The sequence below is a fragment of the Sinocyclocheilus grahami genome, unplaced genomic scaffold, assembly GCF_001515645.1.
Source record: "Sinocyclocheilus grahami isolate Dianchi unplaced genomic scaffold, SAMN03320097.WGS_v1.1 scaffold126.1, whole genome shotgun sequence".
NCBI lineage: Eukaryota > Metazoa > Chordata > Actinopteri > Cypriniformes > Cyprinidae > Sinocyclocheilus > Sinocyclocheilus grahami.
The window spans coordinates 1,717,616-1,740,975 of record NW_015505305.1 but is presented as its reverse complement, the minus strand read 5'-3'; the positions used below and the strand labels follow the sequence as shown (position 1 = coordinate 1,740,975).

Genomic DNA, 23,360 nt, shown 5'->3' with positions numbered 1-23,360 from the left:
CTGTTAATATGCCTGTGATGCAGGTCAGGTTGTTCATTCTCAGCTACATGAACCTGTGAGAGAATTTTTCTTGGCTTTGGAAATGCTCGCCTGAACTTGCTGTTTGCATTTCTATATCAGTCGATAAATACAGGGGGGGGGGTTTCAAGTCAAGTGCACTCCTTCATGAGCCAGGGTTGTTTTTGGATGTATATGTCTGGTAGACTTCATCTGGTCTTTCTCTGATCGCAATTTGGGGCTGTCAAGAGTGCTTTTGCACCTTTTTTCATGTAAATGGATGGAATCAAAGATGTTTGTATATTGAACCTTCTTGATAATGTTAGAAGAAATGGCAATAATGTTCTTTAAGTTACCCATGGGCTATTAGTGTGAAATGTCTGCATGAGAGTTTTCTCCAAATAACAAACATGTTCCGAACTGCTGCAGGTAAATCTGTTTGCATTTCAAAGGTGAGAAAGGTTTCCAAATGTATTATTCCCTCCAGCTGTCTGATTGTGAGTTTTGATGCTGCACGTGTCTGAATATGCATTTTTTTCATACTTTCTCTGTCTGATCCATAGGAACGTCAGCGTCTGGAGACTATCCTTAATCTGTGCTCTGGGCTGAACCGTGCAGAGCAGGACAAAACTGGCTTGGCCGTTGCAGACTTGCAGAAGATCAACAAGGAGCTGGAGAAATTACAGGTGTCAGATGATGAGCCTACGTTCTCAGACTCTGCAAGTTTGTTAGCCAGCATTTCTGCTGAAAATTACTATGGGCTTAAAGCCCAGGAGACCCAGTCCAGCGAGGAGAGACTGGTACGGCAGCGCAAGAACAGTGGACACAGAGAAGTCAGGGTGGAGACAACAGCTGTCCTTATCTCTGCTCCCACCCCTTCTCCTCGGCTGACACGGATAAACAAAGTAATTAATAAAGCTTCCCTTAAGCCACTTAGGCTACTCTTAGAAGTGTATGAATGAGAGGAACTGACTTAATGCATCTACTAAAAATCACCTTGGGACCGTCTGGTTAACAGTCATTGCATTTGCATTGCATCAAAATATTTTAAATGTCCAAATACTTTTTGGGGCCCCTGATTTTATTTAATATACTATAATATAATATGTTAAATAAAAAATGCTGAAATGGAAATATACTATTAACTATTTGATAAAAAAATGTATATCATATTAATATTATATGATATTATATATATTATATATTTTGATATTTAGAATTTTGTTATAAATGGGTGAAATGTTAATATTAATATTTTCATTTGTAAAATTCAATAAATTGTTTAAAAAGAGTATATTTCCATTTCAGTATGTTATGTTATGTTCAGATTTATTCTGACCGATTGCTTTCCACTATGGCTTCATGCATTAAGTCTTTTCTGCATGCAGTGTGTTTTAATTTTGTTAGGTAATTTAATCATTTGTAAAGCTAGTCCTTTTCCATACTGCTAATTCCTGTGACCTTTCGGAGAGGTTATAAGAGTTTACCACCCTTCCTTGGCATGCACACAACCTCACGCACACTTTAATCAAAGAAGGAATGTGTGGGTGTCTTCCCTCCAACTCCTGTATGGACTGATCTAATTAGTCTTTTTGTGCCTGGTTCTGTTGGTCATGCATTGGTTCTGTTATTTATCCATCTACAGATATGCTATAAAACACAAAATAGCCCATAAATCTGTATTGGCACTTTTTCTCCCTTCTGGCCCACACAGAAACCGCTGAAGCAGCTCAGAGATGTGCCCTCTATAGTATAAACTGTGATGAGCAGATATAAACATCACTGTCCAAATATAGCAGGGTCATGCGCATTGTGTTTGGTTGATCTTTGCCTCACACAATGGAAGAATGGCAGACTTCTCATCCATATGTGCTGTCCTAATCATACATGCACGTAGGCCTACATGTGGAATTGTCAACTTTTTGCTTATAAAACTCAAAATAAGCAGATCACCTTCCACGGATATTAAAAACCTAGATAAATAATTGGTTTAGGAAATGGAGTGTGTAACTCCGCCCCAATGTTCCTCGAATTTTCAGTTGGACCCATTCATCGTTGTTGGTGTTCATTCAATGAATCCTGTTTCTCAGAGCTAAAGGTCAGCGCAGCTGCCAGAAGGGGGCATGTCCATGCTATAGATGGCTTGCATTAAAGGGCTTTACACTATTTGCATTGACAATTAGCCCAGTTGTAAATGTAGCATTAGGAATCAATTCAAAACCCAGCATTACTAATATGTTTAGCTTGGAAGGTTAAACATTCACTAATAGCAGCTGAAAACTGTGTACATACCTGAACGAGGGAACAAAATGCACATGATAGCTCAGTTTCAAAGCCTAGTGAGCTGCCCTGCTTTTTGCTGTCTACATAGGCAGCTAACTTCTAAGTAAGCATCCTAAGTTACCAATATAGAACCTAATAAGAGACTGCTTTGAAATGCACTGGTGCTTCCCACTCAAAGCTAACAGGCTGCACAACCGATTCCAGTACAGTTTGCTGCATTATTTATATATATATATATATAGATTTTTTTTTTAAATTTAGCTTTAATTTATTTTTATTTTGCTAAGGAAACCTTTCTAAGTTTAAGTGAAATGACGTGCAATTTAATTTATTTATTTATTTATTTTAATTAACATCTGGAGTGTTTAGTGTTTATTAATATTTTAAAATAAAAATTGTATTTTTCATTTCAATTTTAGTTTTTAGTTTTAGTAATTTTGTACTGTGCTCCTGTCATTTGTATTATTTTCAAATATTTCTATTTAATTTGTTTTTAATTCAGTTTTAGTAGTTTCAGTGCTTCAAGTTTGTCATTCATCTAATTAAAAAAATATATATTTTAACTTTATATGAATTTAAAAAAAAAATTTTTCAGTCATTTTAATTTTAAACCGACCTAATGTCTTTTATGTGTTTTACTTTTTATTTTATTGTTCAGTATAGTTGTGTGGTTGCTTACGTTATCTTGTCTTCAGCAGGCGCCTGAGGATGACACACAGCTGAAGTTGGACGTTAGACTTATCGAGGAGGAGAGGATCCAGGTCCTGAATAATATGGAAGAGTTAGAGCTGAAGATCAAAGACCTGGACAACCAGATGGAGGAGTCCATCAGAGAGGTATAGTAGACACATCTACAGGTCATGCAGGAAGTGGGAGAGATCAGGGATGGTGTGAGTAGTGAAGGGAGAGTGTCTGTGTGGGAAAGTTGTGCATGTGGCAGAGTAATCAGGAGCTGTGATGAGGACCTCAGCTAGAAAAGGAGGTCTGAACTGCCAAGACTAAATCTGTTTTACTTTCTCTCACTTAAAGCCTCACTTTCTGTTTTTCCCTTTAAATGATGCTCTTCATTCCTGATTTGATTTCACTGTATTTCCACTGTAATGCACTTTCCCTTCCTGTCATCCTCATTTTTCCTATTTGTTCCTTTCTCTCCTTAAAGATCTACTGAGGTTTGAAGGCAGAGGTAAATTTGCTCTTAGAGATAGAGTGGTGTCTATCAATGTCAGAGAATGGACGCTACATTCATGCACTAAAATTAACAATAACTAGATTAGTAGTCTCTCCGTAGTGGTGTAAAAAAAATAGCTGTACACTCCAAAAAGGGGTTTTCGCAGCAATGCCATAGAAGAACCATATTTGGCTCCCCAAATAACCTTTCAGTCAACAGTTCTCACAAGAACCATATTTTCTTAATGTGAAGATTAATTTCACTATCTTCACTATAAAAAATATTTTTGTGGAATGGAAAGTTCTGTGGATGTTAAACATTCTTCATGGATCCATAGATGGCAGTAAAGAATCTTTATTTTTAAAAGTGTATAGCTAACAGTATTTCCATCTAGCCAACTTTATGGTGTATTGATCCCTACAAACTGCTTCTGTTTCATTGTTTTTCACTCTGTCAAGTTGGTTCTGAACATAAGAACGTATCCTATTTCTATGCCCTTTTAGACACTGCAAAGGTGTTCATAAAGCCCAAGGTCCAAAGCACAAGAGAAAGCTGGCCTAAGTTGGCCTTAAAGCAGAAACTCCTTAATCTCTTGATTAATGATACATAGGTAGGTTGGTCTTGTGTCAGCAGTTCCTGCTAAGTCAGCTGTTCCATTAGAGCCCCATTCAATACACCCAAAATGTCAGTGTTGTGTTGTATGAGGTTGGACTTTTATGGGTTTAGAACGTGGGCCCCTTTTTATTTGTGTGAAATGAGGCATCTTGGTGGTCCAGATCGTAGCGACATGACATCACTGTTCTCCACAAAATCATTGAATTTGTTGCAGTAGTTACTCTAAGTGACAGTGAATTTTTGTGATGGATTTTGTTTAAAACAGAACTTTAGATTGAGTAAGTAATTAAGTACATTGTGTGTGTGTTTAGTTGGAAGTGGAGCGCGCTCTGTTGGAAGGCGAGCAGGATTCGGAGACGGCTCAGCTACAGCAGGAGAAAGACGCTTTGGAGCAACTTAAAGAGAAGATGGCTGACATTGAGAACAAAGCACAGACGGAAAAATCTCAGGTATGGGCCATGATGAAATCTGTCAATCAGTGTTAGGGAGTACCTAATGGTGAAGTTATTAACTCTCTCCTACATTAATGCTCTCCTACACTGTCCATTATTTTGGTATGTACAGTAGTTCAGTAGTCAGATTCATTTTTAAGGATTTAGTTCATTCAGACAGTTCATATAAATATCAAAAGTGTACTACTTTGTTTCTGTCAGGACCACTTTCGTCAAAGATGATTGACAATTAGCATACAGTTTGGATTGGTGGAGTGGTTCTGTTCTGGGAAAGAACTCCCTGCGCATCCACGCAGCCTAGCATGGATAGGAGCAGAGAGAGCAGCGATAACCCCGCAAAACAAAACCATATGCTGATATCCTCCAACACAAACTGACAGCGAAAATCTCATAAGCATGTTTCCAACAGAAACCAGATAGCATGAAACCCCCTGTTTCAGCCCTGGTTAGTTCTCTCCACCGTTCGATCCATGAATGTTTCTCTCAGTGCGCGATCTCACAATCTGAAGCGTTTGTCATAGCAAATCAACACATGCTGTTGTGAATAATTAAGCGAAGCGTCTTCTCATAGGATAAGAACATGCAGTCTCATGAATAATTTAATAGACACCGACGCGTCATCGATGTACTATAGTCCTTTGCCACGTCACAAATTGTGATGTCAACACGATGTAGATTTTAAACCCGGAAGATGAAAATAGCACAAAAAAGCTTAAAATTAACCAATTTTCTCCAACAGTAAAAGTTATCAGATGCTAACATTGTCTTCTATGATATGCAACACAAACACCTCTGCTAAAATCTCAGAAAAAGTAGTCTGGGGTTTCATGACGCTTTAAGAACAAGAATGTTCCCAGTGCAACTGTAGTTTTAAGAACAAGCATGTTCCCAATAACAACCAGATAGCTTTGGAACAAGCATGTTCCCAATTCACTGTAGCTTTAAGAACACGCATGTTCCCAATAACAACCAGATAGCTTTGGAACAAGCATGTTCCCAATTCACTGTAGCTTTAAGAACACGCATGTTCCCAATAACAACCAGATAGCTTTAAGAACAAGCATGTTTCCAATACAACTAGATAGAACAAGTGTGTCTGATACTCGAACAGAATCAACACTGAGCTGACTTCAACTGAACAACGATTGATTTTCTCTTTGGAGCTGCACCACAGCAGAAATTATTCTGTTTGCATGATTATTATTTCTTGTCTCTGCTGATAATACTAAAGGACCTTATATATGGATGCTGTGATAGGCGTCGTATCCCTACAGGTAGACGTGGATCAGCTGAGAGTCAGCCGATGAAAGCTTGACTCACGTGACGTGCCAGAACTAACGCTACATTGATTTATACTACTGTTCAAAAGTTGGGGCAGTAAGATTTTTTGTTTTTCTTTTTAAAGAAATTAATACTTTTATTCAGTAAGGATGCATTTAATTGATTAAAAGTGATATAAATTGTTTGTAACATTATAAATGTCTTTACTATTTCAAATAAATTCTTTTGACCATTTATTCATTTAATAATCCAGCTGTTTTCAACACTGATAATAATAACCAACCAAAATGATTCTTGAGCATAATATCAGCATATTGGAATGATTTCTGAAGGATCATGTGACACTGAAGACTAATGGCTGCTGAAAACTCAGCTTTGCCATCACAGGAATAAATTACAGTTAAAAATAGTGAAGTGAAGTGGCCAAGTATGGTGACCCATACTAGGAATTAGTGCTCTGCATTTACCAATCCAAAGTGTACACACACAAACCGTGAACACACACCCGGAGCAGTGGGCAGCCATTTATGCTGCGGCGCCCGGGGAGCAGTTGGGGGTTCGGTGCCTTGCTCAAGGGCACCTTGTCGTGGGATTGAAGGTGGGAGAGAGCGCTGTACATTCACTCCCCCCCACCTACAATCCCTGCCGGTACGAGACTCGAACCCACAACCTTTGGGTTATGAGTCCGACTCTCTAACCATTAGGCCACGACTTTCCCCACAACTATCTTTTAAATGGTAATAATAATTTATAACATTACCATTTTTCTGTATTTTTGATCAAATAAGTGCAGCCATTGTGTGCATTAGAGACTTCTTTTAAAGAAAATCATACTGACCCCCAAACTTCAGTGTAACAAAATGAAACACTGATTTGAGGCCCTAGGTATTTGTATTTTGTAGCCAACTGCTGTTGTTCATCATTGGTTTTGAGTCTGTTATAGAATCTAGCATGTTTCATTATTAATTTTTATTGTAGATTTATGTTACCCTAATTGAGATTGTTGGTTTTTGTGCCAGATAAATGCTGTTAAATTGTATTATCAGATGGAAATGTATTTAAAAAATATTGCCCCCTTAAATAGCTTTAGTGTAGTTGGCTACTTTTGCTTCTAGAGTAGCTAATTAAAAGGTAGTTAAATTCAGTTATGCTAAGTATCTTTGTCAGCACCTTTATGTACAGAATGTTAAGTTTACAATACATATTATTATTTCTTAAATATTAATATATAGCCTTAAATTCATTTGCATTTCACAGACACACACATACACACTTGCACTTCCTGGCAGCCTCTCAGTCCGTGTCACAGTTGGTGATTCCGGCTCTGCTCTAAATACACCTTTGCTAAACTGAGTGACACCACACACTGTGTTGATGCAGGGGATTTCTAAGACAGGAGTTGGTGGAAATCCTGGCACCTGCGTCTCAAGTTCAGCCTGGCTTCCGGCTCATTCATTCATTTAGCCTGGCAGCTGCAGAGACACTTGAGATACAAACCCTTTAGCTGACGGCCCATTTCTGACATGCTAACTCTTAAAGAAGATGGTTGATTTGTTCACTTATTAAGTTCCATTGCGATTAGGATGCTGACTATGTAGGAAGTGGAGCAAGAAATCTTGCTAGGTTTTGAAACAGAATTATTAAGTGAACGTGATATTAATGCGTTTTGTTGTTTGACAACCATAAACTGTCTATGGTTGGACAGTATTACTTGATGCAAGAATTGCTTTATGATTATTAGTAGTTATTGAACATTGGTGTCTGTTATCAAATTGCTGTTGCCGCCACATGAGGCCATTGTTTGCAGTGTTGTTAACATGCAAAGTGGCCACTTGTCAATTTCAGTTCAATTCGAACTGATTGCTGAGGTATTTTACAGTTGTTTGAGTGTTGATAATGTCAGCTATCATTTTCCTGCGTTTTCATGTTCTTCATTTAATTCAACACCTCCACATCTATCATGCCTCACTTGTGCTGTTACTGACTGTGTAGTAACTAACCCTGGCCACCCCACCTGCCCCGGCACTAACCCTTCTCTCCTCTCTCCCTGCATCCTATGCGCGTACATGCAGGACAAAGCCAAGCTAGATGCGGAGCGTGTAAAGTTAGAGCGACTGGTGCATCTGCTTGCAGAGCAGAAGACTCAGTTGGACACCTGCCCCGAAGCCTTGAAAGAGCAACTTCATCTGCAGCTCTGCAGGGTCAGTACTCAAACACAGCCTTCATCCACCTCTTCCTCATAACCAGGTCCTTGTCCTCTTCATCCCTAGCGCTTGCACCTGTCTCACCTCCATGAAAGACATTTCAGCTGGCTTCCTACTCTTGTATCGTATGCGCTTCCTGTATGTTTGTTATGAATTGCATAATGTTTTTGAATTAAAAATTTTTGTTGTTGTTGATATAATCAGAATATTGCTCCTGGCACTGATGGGTCATATTTGATTCTCCAAAATTTGAAATATTTAAAATATATATTTTTTAAATAAAATCAAAATATTAATTAAGTAAAATAAATGTGATTACATTTTTTATTTTAATTTAATAAAAAATTGTATTAACAGTAATTTTAAGTCTAATTATTTACCAATTTTTGTGCAAATATTAAACACATTTCCCTCAAATTCACATTACTGTAATCCAAAAAATCTCATCCTCATTATTGTAATGCATTGTAATTATTATTTATTATGTAATTATGTTATTTTAGCATCATTGAGATTTATAGTTTAATATTTGTAATAAGTTTTTATTTTTATATTTTCCATTTTTATTTGAACTTTAATTTATCATTTTATTAGTTTAAGTATGTTAATGTAGTTTGTATAAAATTTCATTTTATTTTATTTTAGTAAATCAAGGTAACTACAACTAGCTATATTTTTTATATTTTATTTATATATAAACGTTATACTGCAAAAACAATCTTTATTGAATCATTCTAAATGTTTCACAATACAATTACAATATTTTTCTTAAGATTAAACTAAATTCTCTGAATTTAATTATTAAATTAAATGTAATGTTTTTCTGCATTACTATATATATTTGAATAAATATATATTAATGATCATGATGATGATGATGATGATTTATTATTATGCTGATTATTATTATTATTATGTTTTTATTATTATCAAATTATTCTAATGAAGTTGTTTTTCTTTCTTTCTTTCTTTTTTTTTTGCATTTATTCTAAATGTTTCACAATACAATTACAATATTTTTCTTAAGATTAAACTAAATTCTCTGAATTTAATTATTAAATTAAATGTAATGTTTTTCTGCATTACTATATATATTTGAATAAATATATATTAATGATCATGATGATGATGATGATGATTTATTTTTATGCTGATTATTATTATTATGTTTTTATTATTATCAAATTATTCTAATGAAGTTGTTTTTCTTTCTTTCTTTCTTTTTTTTTGCATTACAATATTGAGAAATTGAAAAAGGGTATGCTTAATTGTCATAAAAAATAATGTCACAATGCTAAAAATCTCCAAGTATCATTTCTTATTTCTTGGTCCAAGCCATGTTTCATAAGTTTCATGAGATTCACCCTGATAGGCTGGTAAACATTCCCTGATAGTGACCATATAAGATGTTAATTAAGTTATAGGAAGGGACGAGGTTATTTAAAGCTGGCAGGCCTTGAATGAAAGTGTGGAATACAGAGCTGTTTCTGCAGTGGAATGGAATGGAATGGCTGCAGAGTTTCTTTGTCACAGAAGGTCATGTTATGTGAGTGTTGACATGATTGATCTCTAAAGGTCAGTGGTGACGGGTGAAAGTTGTGGCAGGTCTTCTGTTCACTGGCATGTCGTGGCGCATGTTTCTAGCAGCTATTGGCCTGCTTCCAGCAGGGTGAAACCTTAACCCCTGTCTCCATCCCTGGGGAGGCTGCTGGAGCAGAGGGGATTTGGTGTGAACTATTGTTGGTTTCTTTGACGCTTGTTAAACTGTGGGAGTATTACGACTTCATTTCCTTCCCAGTTTGGAGATATAGAACTAGCACAAATGCAGACTGTCATGTCTTTGTGTATCAGGATGCAGAAATGCTAGAGGTGGAGACCAAGCGGTTTGAAGACCTAGAGTTTCAACAGCTGGAACGAGAGAGTCGTCAGGATGAGGAGAAAGAGACTCGGACACAACATATTCTCAGGGAGATCGCAGAATACCAGAGGAGCACCGTCACACGGAAGGTGAGCTTCCTCGATATGCATTCACCAGCCTGTTGGCACCTTCATGTCATCCTGAAAAGTTCTTACTTATGAGTAAGAACTTTGCGTTCAAATGATTTGATGGGCAGAAAGAGAAAAGGCTTTTTCTCATTTTTTTACAAAGATGGAAAGCTTTTAAGCACTAGTACAGAAAAATAAAAAGCAAAAGATGTGAATTAAATGCAACTTATGTTTTATCAATATTACAGTTCAAATGTTTAAAAATGTTTTTGAAAGAATCCTCTTATGCTCACCAAGGCTTAAGGCTGCATTTATTTGATCGAAAATACACATAAAAACAGTAATATTGTGAAATATTATTACCATTTAAAAGAACTGTTTTCTATTTTAATATATTGTCAAATGTAATTTATTCCTGTGATGACAAAGCTGAATTTTCAGCCGCCATTAATCCAATCTTCATATGTCACATGATCCTTCAGAAATCATTCTAATATGCTGATTTGATGCTCAAGAAACATTTATTCTTATTATCAATGTTGAAAACATTATGAACAAGGAAGAATTATATGTAATTATATTATATTTTTCTGTTATTATTAACAGTTAACTGCTTAATATTTTACATAAAACATTTTTTCCAGGATTCTTTGTTGAATAGAAGGTTCAAAAGAACAGCATTTTTAAAATAGAAATAATGTGTAACCTTTTAAGTCTTTACTGACACTTTTTGATAAATTTAATACATCCTTGCTGGATAAAATTGTTAGTTTTAAAATTCTTTTTAAAATCTTACCGACCATCATTCTAGTGCTGCCACAGAGAACAATGGGAAAGTTTTATCACAAGCCTCCTAAAGTGGCTATTTGGCTCATCTCCAAAGTTGAGGCTCAAAGAAAATCTGTAAATATGATCATTCCAACACGTTTATATGTGTGAAACCTTTAGGAGAGGCTCCTGGCCCTGAAGAAACAGCATACCCAGATTTCCCAGCAGGCTCAGAGGGACAAGGACAACTTTGTGAAGGAAAAGAACAATCTTCAGATGATGCTACAGCAGGTATGTCTGTGTAATATTACTACATAGCCATGCTACACTTTTGGTCCCTTTTTTTGCACCCTTCATTGAAAGCTGTTGGTGCTTCTGAATCATGACAGTCTTTCTCATTTTTTCCCAGGAAAAAGAGAATCTCATCAACTTGGAGAGGAAATATTCTAAGCTCACTGGGGCATTGGGTTTCCCTGTCAGGCCCATCAGTATGAAGGAGGTAAGTCTGACAGGATTGTGTCTTCTCTACAAATCTTCTCTTGACATGGACTATGGAATCCTCTCTTGGACTGCACATGTGTTATGGACCTGAGCACTTCAGCCATGTGTGGCTGCCCTAAAAGGTTACTATAACATCATGAATGGAACTACAGTATATAAGGAAGTCTTCGTTTTGATCGCTTTTTCACCCGTGCCCTCATCACGACCCTTGCAACCTGGAAATCTCACCGTGGAAACAGGGTCTTTTTTCCCTGTATTCCAGGATTGCTTCCAGTTGGCCGACGTGTGTCCACCTCATAGTGAATTTTGCCATGCCCACAAAACCCTGCCTCCACTTCCTGCTGACCTGCTGATGTTTTATTCTCTTCTTTCCTCTCTGACTATCAAAAATGCTGAGGTAAAGCACTAGCAGTGTGCATGCAAGATAATGTTTGTTGCTCATTTCCTGCTTTCCAAAATACCTCCTAGCATGCCGCTTCTCTGGGTAGTTAAGTTCATAATGCTCTGAAAATAACCTCTAATTATTTGCTCTTTTACTGTTTTATCAGTGCTTCAAATTCCTTTGAGGTTTTTGTTTGGATCCATTAAACATTAACTGAATTATTCTTTTTTTATTTTACTAATTCATCTGTTATTTATTCACTTTTTAATTAAATTTTTAATTTAATTTATTATCATTTTATTTTATTTTTTAATTACTCTTCTTTTTTTTCCAAATCTGTTATTCATCTGTTATTCATATGCTTGTCATTAATCATTTTAACATACTTGAATGTATGTTTATTTTATTTTTTTTCCTATTTACCCCTCTTCCCCCCATTTTCCGAATGGTTTGTTCCAGGGCTATGTTACAGTCAATGAGATCAATGAACTGTATTCTCAGCTGGGGGTAGATCCCACCCCAGCCCCCCTCCCCATCCAAGCTCAGTCTTCTCCTGACGCCCCTGCCACAGGGACTGACCCCAGTCCTGCAGAGAGCACTGCCCCGCCGGTAGAGGGTGAGGTGTGTGATCAGGATGGTTTATATGTGTTAGGAGTTAAGCGTGTCCAGGATTTAGTTTGGGTTTAGTGTGCGCACGTCAAGTACTGGAAAGAGGGTAAAGGTCATGTTACATGGTCACTGTGGGATTTCATGATATTTATTTATATTATTTGATTCCCTTTCTCTCATTCTTTTTAAATTAAAGGGGTCATATCATACATACAAATATAATAATAATAATAATTATTATTATTATTATTATTTATTTGATTTCCCTTTCTCTTTTATTTTTTAAATTAGATGTCATATTCTACTAAATAATTATTATTATTATTATTATATAATTGAATATGATAATAATTTATAAACATATACATATGTTTATATACACATTTTTATAAATAAATATTAATTATATTATTATAATTTGATTCCCTTTTGCTTTGATTTTTTTAACAGGTCATGTACTATACAATAATAATAATATTAATGCAAGTTAATAATTATATATATATATTTAATTTCATTCTCTCTTAGATTTTTTTTTAATTTAAGAGGTAATTTCATACTACTATCTTGGTGTTAGTTTATTGTAAAACATCAAGGCAAGTTCAGTTTTTCATGATATGACCCCTTTAAACAAACTAGCCTATCAGCCCACCTTCTTCTAGCATTCTTATTTTCAGATTTTCTCTTTTCCTGTCTTTGCCAAAGCCCTCCCTCTTCTTTGCCAAAGTCTCTCCCTCTTCCTGCCCACTGTCCTCCTCCACCCCTTCTTCCTCTTTCACTGCATGTTCTCGTCCCAATCCTAAACCTCCCTCTGTGCACTGGCCTGAAGACATGGTCACCTTCCTCAACCCTTCTCCTCCTCCTCCTCCTCCTCCTCCTCCTCTACCTGCCAAAAAACAGCGCCGCCACAGGCAGGTAAACCTTGCGAGTATGTGTGTATGTATGTATGAGTGCAATTATTAGTGAAATTTCTTACCTTCAACCTTCTGTTCCTCAGCATTTCCGCACCCTAGAAGAAAGGAAGCGGTACGGTAAGGGAGGCGGAGCTCATTTGAGTGACACTCTTCCTCGGAAGAAGACCCAGCCCACCATAACCCCACAGTTCACCTGTGCCACCCTGGGTCGTAACATACCCTCTAAAGTAAGAATCGATTATACAATTACATATTTACATAGAAGTCACTTATGTGCATTTTATGACATTTATATACATTATGACATTTATATATACAGTATATATATATATATATATATATCTATATATATATATATATATATATCTATATATATATATATATATATATCTATATATATATATATATATATATCTATATATATATATATATATATATCAAGTAAATAATAAATATGGTCATAAACTAAATATGTACTGGATGGTATAATTAATTTTTACTGTGTATTCAGTGTTTTGTTTGCAATTATGAAATTTAACCATCATTTGTGATTGTCACAATGATTTCACTCAAAATAAAAATATATAAAATATTTTTTTAAATAATTAAAAATATATATTATTATTTGGCCATTAAGTTTCCCAAAGACTATCTGGTTTTGTAACAGCTTATATAGTAACTTTTTCTGGCACACTTTATAATGTTTTATTAAAAATATATCTGTAAATGTTGCTGATTATTATTAAAATGTATTGTTTTGGTGCATTGATTACATATAATTCTTCCTTGTTCATTTAATTTTAAAAAGTGGAAAATGTTTTATGTATTTTTCTGTTTTATTTCTAGCTCATTTAAATATCTTCTTGGTTAATATAATATAATATAATAATATATTGTCAAAAAATTTTAAACATCTACATATTTTTTAACTTCACACTACTGTAAGATTTGATTTTTTTAAAAAGAAATTAATACATTTAATTAGCAAAGATGCATTAAATCAGGGCTGTCCAAACTCGGTCCTGGAGGACCGATGTCCTGAAGAGTTTAGCTCCAACCCCAATTAAACACACCTGAAGCAGCTAATCAAGCTCTTACTAGGCATACTAGAAACTTAAAGGCAGGTGTGTTGAAGCAAGTTGGAGCTAAACTCTGCAGGACACCGGCCATCCAGGACCGAGTTTGGGCAGCCCTGCATTAAATTAATCAAAAGTTACAATAAATGTTACAAAATTTTACATTTATAATTATCCAAAAACCTTCTTCCTGACCTCAAACTTTTGAACGATAGTGTGTGTATGAAGTAAAAGCTCACTCTAGCATCACCCCCTGTGTTTAGTCTCATCCACCTTTAGCTCAAAGCTCCAGCTGTGGGAGTGTGTTGAACCGAGACCTTGCCATCTCCCCTAAAGAGACACACATGGATACACACCGCCTGCTCAAGGGTAGGGCTCTCCACCTCAAACACACAGTTTAAAATATACAGTGTTATTATGTAGCATTACATCATACACATCAAAAGCGATGCTTCATAAGTCAAACGTTACCTAATCATGAATTACATTCTCTATCCTGCAGGCAAATCTAAGAAAGGTACAGTAGTCTGCCTACAGTAGTCTCAATGTGCCTTTAAGATAATTTCCATTCAAATAATGACAAAGCCTCTTAGCGTGTCCTCTCTGGCAAAGAATGTCCTCCTTTGGGAGACATCGATTGCCTTGGTGATTGGCTGATATCAACCCCACTCTTGTTGCTTTTTATGTGTCTGGTCTCTCTGAAATGGAGAAACCTTTAGTGTTTCTTTAATTGTATGCACTCACCAGGGCCTTTTATGGGTCCTATTGGATGAGGCTGAATCTTGTATGAAATAAAGCTGCTATTTTATACACATTACAAAAGGCATGAGATGATGATTTATTTCATACAATGGTGTGATGTTATTCTAGTAATTCAGTCCTGCATGATGAGGTGTGTATGTAGTCATTTGTTTTTGTTGTATTTTTATTCATAGACTTTAATTATTATGTCACCCTGCTGTTTATGGTCTAGAGAGCTGATGGTGGGTGTTTATGGGTATTTTGACAGCAATGAGGCATGGCTTCAATCAAAATTCCTCTGCAGAATACGAAGTTTAGGTGCGGTCACATTAGTGAAATTTTAGCAACATTATGCAGGCAAAAAAGGTCTGTTGTCAGTAGTGTAGAGACGTATGAAGCACAACTCACACAGAATCACCTTCAATCCGAACAGCTTTCCATTGGTAAACATCTGTGTGATCAACTTGAAACCATTGCGAAATCTGCCTAGGGAAATCTTTCACCCTCAAGCAAATGTTCCTATCGCGTAGATTTCTATTCAAATGCCTACAAAAATGTTCAGAACTGCGGTAAATGTGACCTCACCTTTAGTTTTCTGAAATGAAAGAAATGAATTACCCAGCATGCAACAACACCATGCTCACTCGTGATAGCAGTTGTTTGTGTAGTTACTCTGTAACCATTGCCACATTAAGGCTCTCTAGACCACCAAAACAAGCAAATCAAGACCAATTAAAGTAAGTCTCCTTAAAAGGACTTGATGTCCTCCAATAGGAAGCATTTGTTCCATCTGGGTGGAAATGTTATGCATTTATTTATTTGTTTTGTGAAGATAGTGAAAGAATGTTGGGAAGATGATGAACAGGAAATGCTTCCATTCTATTTTCAACAAATATCTGTGTTCTTTTCCACCTGATCAGTTTGTTTGTGAACGTTTTCTTTTTAATTCTTTAGCTTTGATGTTAATACACTAAAACCTTTTTGAGTATGTGAGCATTATGAGTTTACTGTTGTAGATGAAAAGCTTGACTGTATTGTCGGATGGTTTATCTGAAGGTCCCTTGGGTAGGATCATCAGAGAGGCGGGTCTCTGCTTTTTCTCGATGTGGTTGATGTTATCAAGGTTGTAGTGGAGTCGAATCTCATATCCACTGAGCTTATTATAGCAGTACTAGTTGATCTAGCTACAAGTTAAACGGTCTATCTCCAGGAGACAGCGTCTAAATCGATATTAAGCTCAAATATATCAAACCATCTCTTTGTGCTTGACTTGTAGCTGAAGAAGGGTGTCATTAGGGGCTTGGGATCCAATCTATGAATCGGAGTAAGGTATTCTGTCACATACACTACCATTCAAAAGTTTGGGGTCAGAAAGATGTTGTGTTTTTTAAAGTTTCTTTTGCTCACTGCATTTATGTATTTGATCAAAAACACAGGCATATAGGGAAATTATTACCATTTAAAATGTTTAAACTGTTATCATTTTAATCGTTTGTAAAATGTATTTTATTGCTTTGATGTTAAAGCTGAATTTTCAGCATCATTACTCCAGTTTTCAGTGTCACATGATCCTACAGAAATCATTCTAATATGTTGATTTGGTGCTCAAGAAACATTTCTTATTATTATCATTGTTGAAAACCGTTGTTCTTCATCTTTTTGAACAGTAGTGTGTGTTGTCAGGATATTATTGCACAGTGGCTGATATTTGTGAGCACAGTAAAGGGCCCCAGGGTGCCCTGGGCAGTGAATATAGGGAAATTATTACCATTTAAAATGTTTAAACTGTTATCATTTTAATAGATTGTAAAATGTATTTTATTGCTTTGATGTTAAAGCTGAATTTTCAGCATCATTACTCCAGTTTTCAGTGTCACATGATCCTTCAGAAATCATTCTAATATGTTGATTTGGTGCTCAAGAAACATTTCTTATTATTATCATTGTTGAAAACCGTTGTTCTTCATCTTTTTATGGAAACGGTGATACATTTTTTCAGGATTCTTTGAAAAATATAACATTCAAAAGAACAGTGTTTATTTGAAATATAAACTTTTGTAATATTATAAATGTCTTACTGTCACTTTCGATCAATTTAATGTGTCCTTGCTGAATAAAAATACTAATTTCTTACCCCAAACTTTTGAACAGTAGTGTGTGTTGTCAGGATATTATTGCACAGTGGCTGATATTTGTGAGCACAGTAAAGGGCCCCAGGGTGCCCTGGGCAGTGCCTGTCCAGAGGACACTGAGCTGGGCAGCAGGAATGGAGAATCTGCTCCTGGGAGTGATGCTGCACTCTCAGGTAAAGCTGAGATAGCCCTGAAAACAGACAGGAAGACTCATGTGGTGCTTGATACTAAACGGTGCAATTTCATAGTGTTCATTATTGCTAAATTCAGGTTTTCTTTGAATGGTTGGCATATTTCTCAGGGCACAGTCAGCAGCACATTGGCGAGGAGCACCGAACGAGGTTGAGTGATCTCGGTGGCCGCGCATCCTCACAGACCAACGTCTACCTGGATTCCTTTGGTTACCAAGACAACAGCCGTGCCTTTGACACGCTGAGTGTGGACAGTTCAGACAGCATGGAAACCAGCATTTCTGCCTGCTCGCCCGACAACGTCTCCAGGTGAGGGAATTTATTTATTTTTTTGACACTGATTCTATCTGGGTCTGACAAAACCTTTTTGGTGGCGTCTGGGGATTTTTGGAAAAAATATTTATGTGGTGTTAAACTTTCTTTTAAAAGTTTCAGTATGCTTTATTTAATTAATTTTTTTAAAGATTTTTTTTTCAGCAAGGATGCTGAAAAATTTTATTTCAAAAAATGCTGTCCTTTTTAGAATTTTTTATTCATTAAAGAATCCTGAATTAAAATCACTTTCCACAAAAATATTAAGCAGCACAACTTCAAAATGGATAATAATAAGAACTATTTCTTTAGCACCAAATCTGCATATTAGAATGATTTAAAGGGATTATGTGACACTTTAGTAATGGCTGTTGATTGAATTTTACCCAAAACTTTTGAATGGTGGTTTAAATTTAATTATAAATACAAAATATAAAGAATATTTATATTAAAAACCGCAGAAATCTATTGTATGTCCCCCATTTAGATTCAGACCGTAGTTGTGTTTCCAGATCTGCAGATGGATCATATAAACTCATGATGACACATACCATGTCTTTGTAATTGAAAACATTTCCACAGCTCCTATTGTAGTTCAAGCCAAGAGTTCTGTCTGGGGTACAATTAATGAAATATTGAGGACAAGGGCAACGTGTGAGGAAAGAATAGAGAGAAAGACAGAGCAACTGAAATCCTGGAACCGTATTTGAATGCTCTGGTGACTGGTCTCATCTAGGTTACCATAAACCTCAAGTCTGTTTAAAAGTGACTAGTTGAAGACCTTAATGAAAAGACTTTGACAGATGAGACCACATGAGGTCATTTCTCAGAGCGATGTGTGTTTATGCTGTGTGTGTGTGTGTGTGTGTGTGTGTGTGTGTGTGTGTGTGTGTTTTCAGCAAGGATGCTGAAAAATTATATTTCAAAAAATGCTGTCCTTTTTAGAATTTTTTATTCATTAAAGAATCCTGAATTAAAATCACTTTCCACAAAAATATTAAGCAGCACAACTTCAAAATGGATAATAATAAGAACTATTTATTTAGCACCAAATCTGCGTATTAGAATGATTTAAAGGGATTATGTGACACTTTAGTAATGGCTGTTGATTGAATTTTACCCAAAACTTTTGAATGGTGGTTTAAATTTAATTATAAATACAAAATATAAAGAATATTTATATTAAAAACCGCAGAAATCTATTGTATGTCCCCCATTTAGATTCAGACCGTAGTTGTGTTTCCAGATCTGCAGATGGATCGTATAAACTCATGATGACACATACCATGTCTTTGTAATTGAAAACATTTCCTATTGTAGTTCAAGCCAAGAGTTCTGTCTGGGGTACAATTAATGAAATATTGAGGACAAGGGCAACGTGTGAGGAAAGAATAGAGAGAAAGACAGAGCAACTGAAATCCAGGAACCATATTTGAATGCTCTGACGACTGGTCTCATGTAGGTTACCATAAACCTCAAGTCTGTTTAAAAGTGACTAGTTGAAGACCTTAATGAAAAGACTTTGACAGATGAGACCACATGAGGTCATTTCTCAGAGCGATGTGTGTTTATGCTGTGTGTGTGTGTGTGTGTGTGTGTGTGTGTGTGTGTGCTGTAGGCAGCGGATCGGTGCTTATGTAATTTGAGTGGTTTGCTTGAATAATGTGAGTTCTGAGGGGCCCGAGAAGGACCGTTGATACCCCCTCCTCTGCTCCAGGGATGGATCCACTCAGGTTACAGCAGGAACAGTTGGAGGAAACAGATTCAGGGTTTCTTCCCCCCCAGTTTGAATGTAATCAGTCGCAGAGCGCGGGTTCAGGCTGTTCTTGGGTCTTTGTGTGTTATGTTCCACTTCTCTCTGCTGGTTCTTTGGGTTCTAAATCAGGAATGACCTCTGTTCATCTCCGGCATCACTGGTAAGATACAATAAAGATGAAAGAACTGATTGATGAAGGACATGAGAGGAATACAGTGTGTGCAGAGGAATGGAAAAGATGGAAACAAGGTGGCCAGATGCTATGGCTTGGCGATTAGATGGAACAACGAAGAAGAAATTAACAAAAACATTTATTTGTTTTATTTGAAATCTGTTATAGACAGAATGGAGCAGGATTGCATGATGGGGTTGATGTTTGCATGATGGGTTTGCCTTGATTTGGATTTTGAATCTTCTTTGAATTGCGTCTTTAGTTGGGAATTAACCAACAAAGAGCCAAAAAAAAAGCTTTCGTAAGCAAAGATTCCTTTTTTTTACTTTAAGAACCAGAAAGATGACTTCATCATGCATGCACAGGTATCTTGTTAATGATTGACAGCTGTCAGATTCCATAACTAAAGCAGTCGATTTCAGCTTGACTTATCTATGTTCATAGAAGCATCTAGAAAATTCTAATTACAGTGCATGCATGATTGGCACAGTAATTAGAAATCTGACAGCTATTATGTCATCAGTATCTGTTTAATTAATTCCTATTGGTCACTCTTCTTTTGAATATTTGCATATTAAGTTGTTGTTTTTTATGTAGTTGTTTTTTTTTTCTTCGGCCTTATCTAACCATCAGTACAGCCAAGCTTTACAACTCCTATGTGTTGATTCTTATGCATATCTGACAGAAAATGATGCGTGTTGATTGCCATGATGACGGTGAAACTTCGTGAGAAACAGAGAGTACAGGTGAGTTCTGTGCGAAGACATGCATCGCTATTACTAGTGCTCATATTTAGGATAGACATTTGAACAGACACCTAACTTTAAGTCATAACTTTGTTTTTTAGCTTGCCCCATAACGTCACAGACATGAGTGAAACCTAAAACCACATAAGAAAATGCTTACACGCATAGCAACATACTAAAACACTCGGAACAGATTATCAACCTCATAACACACTAGAAACTGCATGGAAACATGCTAAAACACTCAGAACACATTAGCAGCCACATAAGAACAGACTACATCTACTTTTAGATTGATTTATACACAAATACTTAATTTTGTATACTGTATGTGACCCTGCTGCAGTCTCGTCCTCTCACACGCTACCTACCTGTAAGAAAGGACGACTTCGACCTTCGTGGCCACATCGACTCAGCCGGCCACAACACAGAGACTTGTTACCATGTCTCCATCACAGAGAAAACCTGCAGGGGCTTTCTTGTAAAGATGGGCGGCAAAATCAAAACATGGAAAAAGCGCTGGTTTGTCTTCGACCGTAACCGCAGGACCCTGAGCTACTATGCAGGTGATTTTTCCCTTCATTTCACTTCTTCACTCATGAAGTTGGTCGATTCAAATGATATCAGAATTGATTTTTGTACTTTTTTTTTTTTTAATGGTTTAGATAAACATGAGGCCAAACTGAAAGGAGTGATTTATTTCCAGGCCATAGAGGAAGTGTATTACGACCACTTAAAGAGCGCCCACAAGGTACTTTTCCTCTGCAGCTAATAATTGTCAATATAATAAGCTTTATATACTGTTTACAGTCATTTTTAGCTTTGATTTAAGTAATAAATTAAAATAATTTAAATATTTAATCATACCAATTTTAATGTTAATTTGAATGTCAATTCAAATTTAGCTTTTTAACGTTTTATATTCATTTTGATTTTATGTATTGACATTAATTATTAATAACATGTAATTTATGAAACATTTAAAATACTTAATAACAGGTAACAAACTTTTAATGATGAAAACAAACCTTTTTGTCTATAACTATATTTTGTATAAATGGCTACTGTTCAGTGATGCTTTACTGACTTTTAAAATAAAATCCAAGTTTGTAATAAGATGGTTATTGTTATTTAATAATTATTAAACAAGAATTAATGAATAAAGTTCAATTTTTGTCCAATCCTGCTTCCGGAGGGCCACTGTCCTGTAGAGTTTAGCAAACACCTGAACCAGCTAATCAAGGTCTTGTTAGGCATGCTAGACAATTCCAGGCAGCTGCGTCAAGGCAAGTTGGAGCTAAACTCTACAGAACAGTGGCCCTCCAGGACCAAGTGTGGACACCCCTGTTTTAATGTTTCAGTGCTGCCCCCTAGAGGCCAAACTGTAATCTTACCCTTCTCTCTCCTCTCTCTCAGAGTCCAAACCCTTCACTTACCTTCAGTGTGAAGACTCATGATCGTGTCTACTACATGGTGGCACCCTCTCCAGAAGCTATGAGAATATGGATGGACGTTATCGTTACGGGGGCGGAGGGATACACTCAGTTCATGATATAGATGTTGTCTGCCAGCAGAGAAGGAATAAAATGTGCAGTGTGTGGACTTAAAAACCACCGGACTTGATCTGCCCTCTTTCACATGCTGGTTTCAGTACTGATTCCTCCAAACGCTGGACTGATCTTATTATTTTTGCGTTCGTATCTGTTTTTCGATGTCAATCCACAGTATTGAAGCTTTTCTCTTTGCTGCCTTTGTTTTTTTGTTTTTTTCATGCAACTTTTACTTGTTGGCCCAGATGATGGAATGGAGCACATATCCTATAAGTTTGTGTGAATGTTTGTGCTCGTGTCTTTTGGTATTCCGTCTGTCTGATTTTGTGAAGAGAGAAAGACTTGTTAAATGATATTCAGTGCCAATGTGCCACTTTGTGTGTGGTCTGTTTGCTACCTTGTGTACAGGGCCTCAGGGACACACACATTATGATATAAACAGCTGTCAGCTGTTCTGCCAAAGATGAAATGCACACTGACCACACGCTATCGAGTTTATGTATAGATGCGTGTGTTGGTGTTTGCCAGTGCCTTCATTTCTGTATTATACTGATATATGCCTTTATACTCAACATTCAGATTAATCAAAGGTGCTATAAAACACGCATTTGTGGCTATTTAACACTACAGTTATTCATTACAAATGTCTCACAACTTCTGAAACACTAAAGCTGCTTGCCGTTCAGGTATTACACAGATTCTAAAGGATAGAACATCCCGTTTTGAATTATTCTACACAAAGACTAGGTTTTTAGTATGTTTTATAATACTTGATCATTGTATCATAATGCATATGTAACATTTGCATTTTTATGAACCGTATTTAATGCTTTTAGCCCGTTTTTATGCTTTCATTACTTGTATTTGGTTTGACAACATCAGAAAAAAGAAAAAAGCAGATGATCCCTAGAATTTAGCTTCAGGTTAAGCCGGTACTACAACACAACGTGTCCTTAATTGTCTACGGTTTGTGTAAGTACAATTTTGTGTTAGTACGATTTTATTAGTAAAAGTCCAGTCAGACTGAATTTCAAGTGTAATTTCACTTTCACCAACAGGGGACGACAGCCATCCGAGACATTCACACGTGCTGAATATGTTAAGCTTTCATCTGTGAATAAGCTACAGCTAGTAGTCTGTTTTGAATATTGTTAATACTCATTTGAGATGTATATTTATACTTTTGTTTACCATGCATGCACCTTTATTTTTGCATACCGAAAATAAAGCAGATGTATATTGTTTATGATCTCTGTCTACTTGATAACCTTGCTAAGCCTTGATTATGTCCTTTGAGTATATGTAGTCCATCTAGACATATTACCTCGTTCCCCGCAGGCAAACAAGACACGCTGGACAGAAATCTAATTTAAAGGGGTCATATGATGCTGCTAAAAAGAACATTATTTTGTGTATTTGGTGTAATGAAATGTGTTTATGCGGTTTAAAGTAAAAAAAAACACATTATTTTCCACATACTGTACATTATTGTTTCTCCTCTATGCCCCGCCTTTTTTAAAACCC

General features: G+C 36.2%; 1 protein-coding gene across 1 annotated transcript in view; it reads left to right on the top strand.

Moving 5' to 3' along the window:
* The window catches only part of LOC107590290 (pleckstrin homology-like domain family B member 2), a 46,461-nt gene extending 23,388 nt beyond the window's left edge, over positions 1–23,073 (top strand). Inside the window, exons 7-22 of the mRNA XM_016279000.1 lie at positions 561–902; positions 2,979–3,116; positions 4,375–4,512; positions 7,869–7,997; positions 9,852–10,007; positions 10,935–11,045; positions 11,164–11,253; positions 11,518–11,652; positions 12,097–12,258; positions 13,244–13,387; positions 14,500–14,605; positions 17,411–17,609; positions 20,235–20,286; positions 20,633–20,852; positions 20,952–21,037; positions 21,703–23,073. Of these exons, the coding sequence (XP_016134486.1) occupies positions 561–902; positions 2,979–3,116; positions 4,375–4,512; positions 7,869–7,997; positions 9,852–10,007; positions 10,935–11,045; positions 11,164–11,253; positions 11,518–11,652; positions 12,097–12,258; positions 13,244–13,387; positions 14,500–14,605; positions 17,411–17,609; positions 20,235–20,286; positions 20,633–20,852; positions 20,952–21,037; positions 21,703–21,843 (2,349 nt within the window). The 3' untranslated portion in view covers positions 21,844–23,073. The remainder of the gene's footprint in view (positions 1–560; positions 903–2,978; positions 3,117–4,374; positions 4,513–7,868; positions 7,998–9,851; positions 10,008–10,934; positions 11,046–11,163; positions 11,254–11,517; positions 11,653–12,096; positions 12,259–13,243; positions 13,388–14,499; positions 14,606–17,410; positions 17,610–20,234; positions 20,287–20,632; positions 20,853–20,951; positions 21,038–21,702) is intronic.
* Positions 23,074–23,360: the final 287 nt, after the last annotated feature.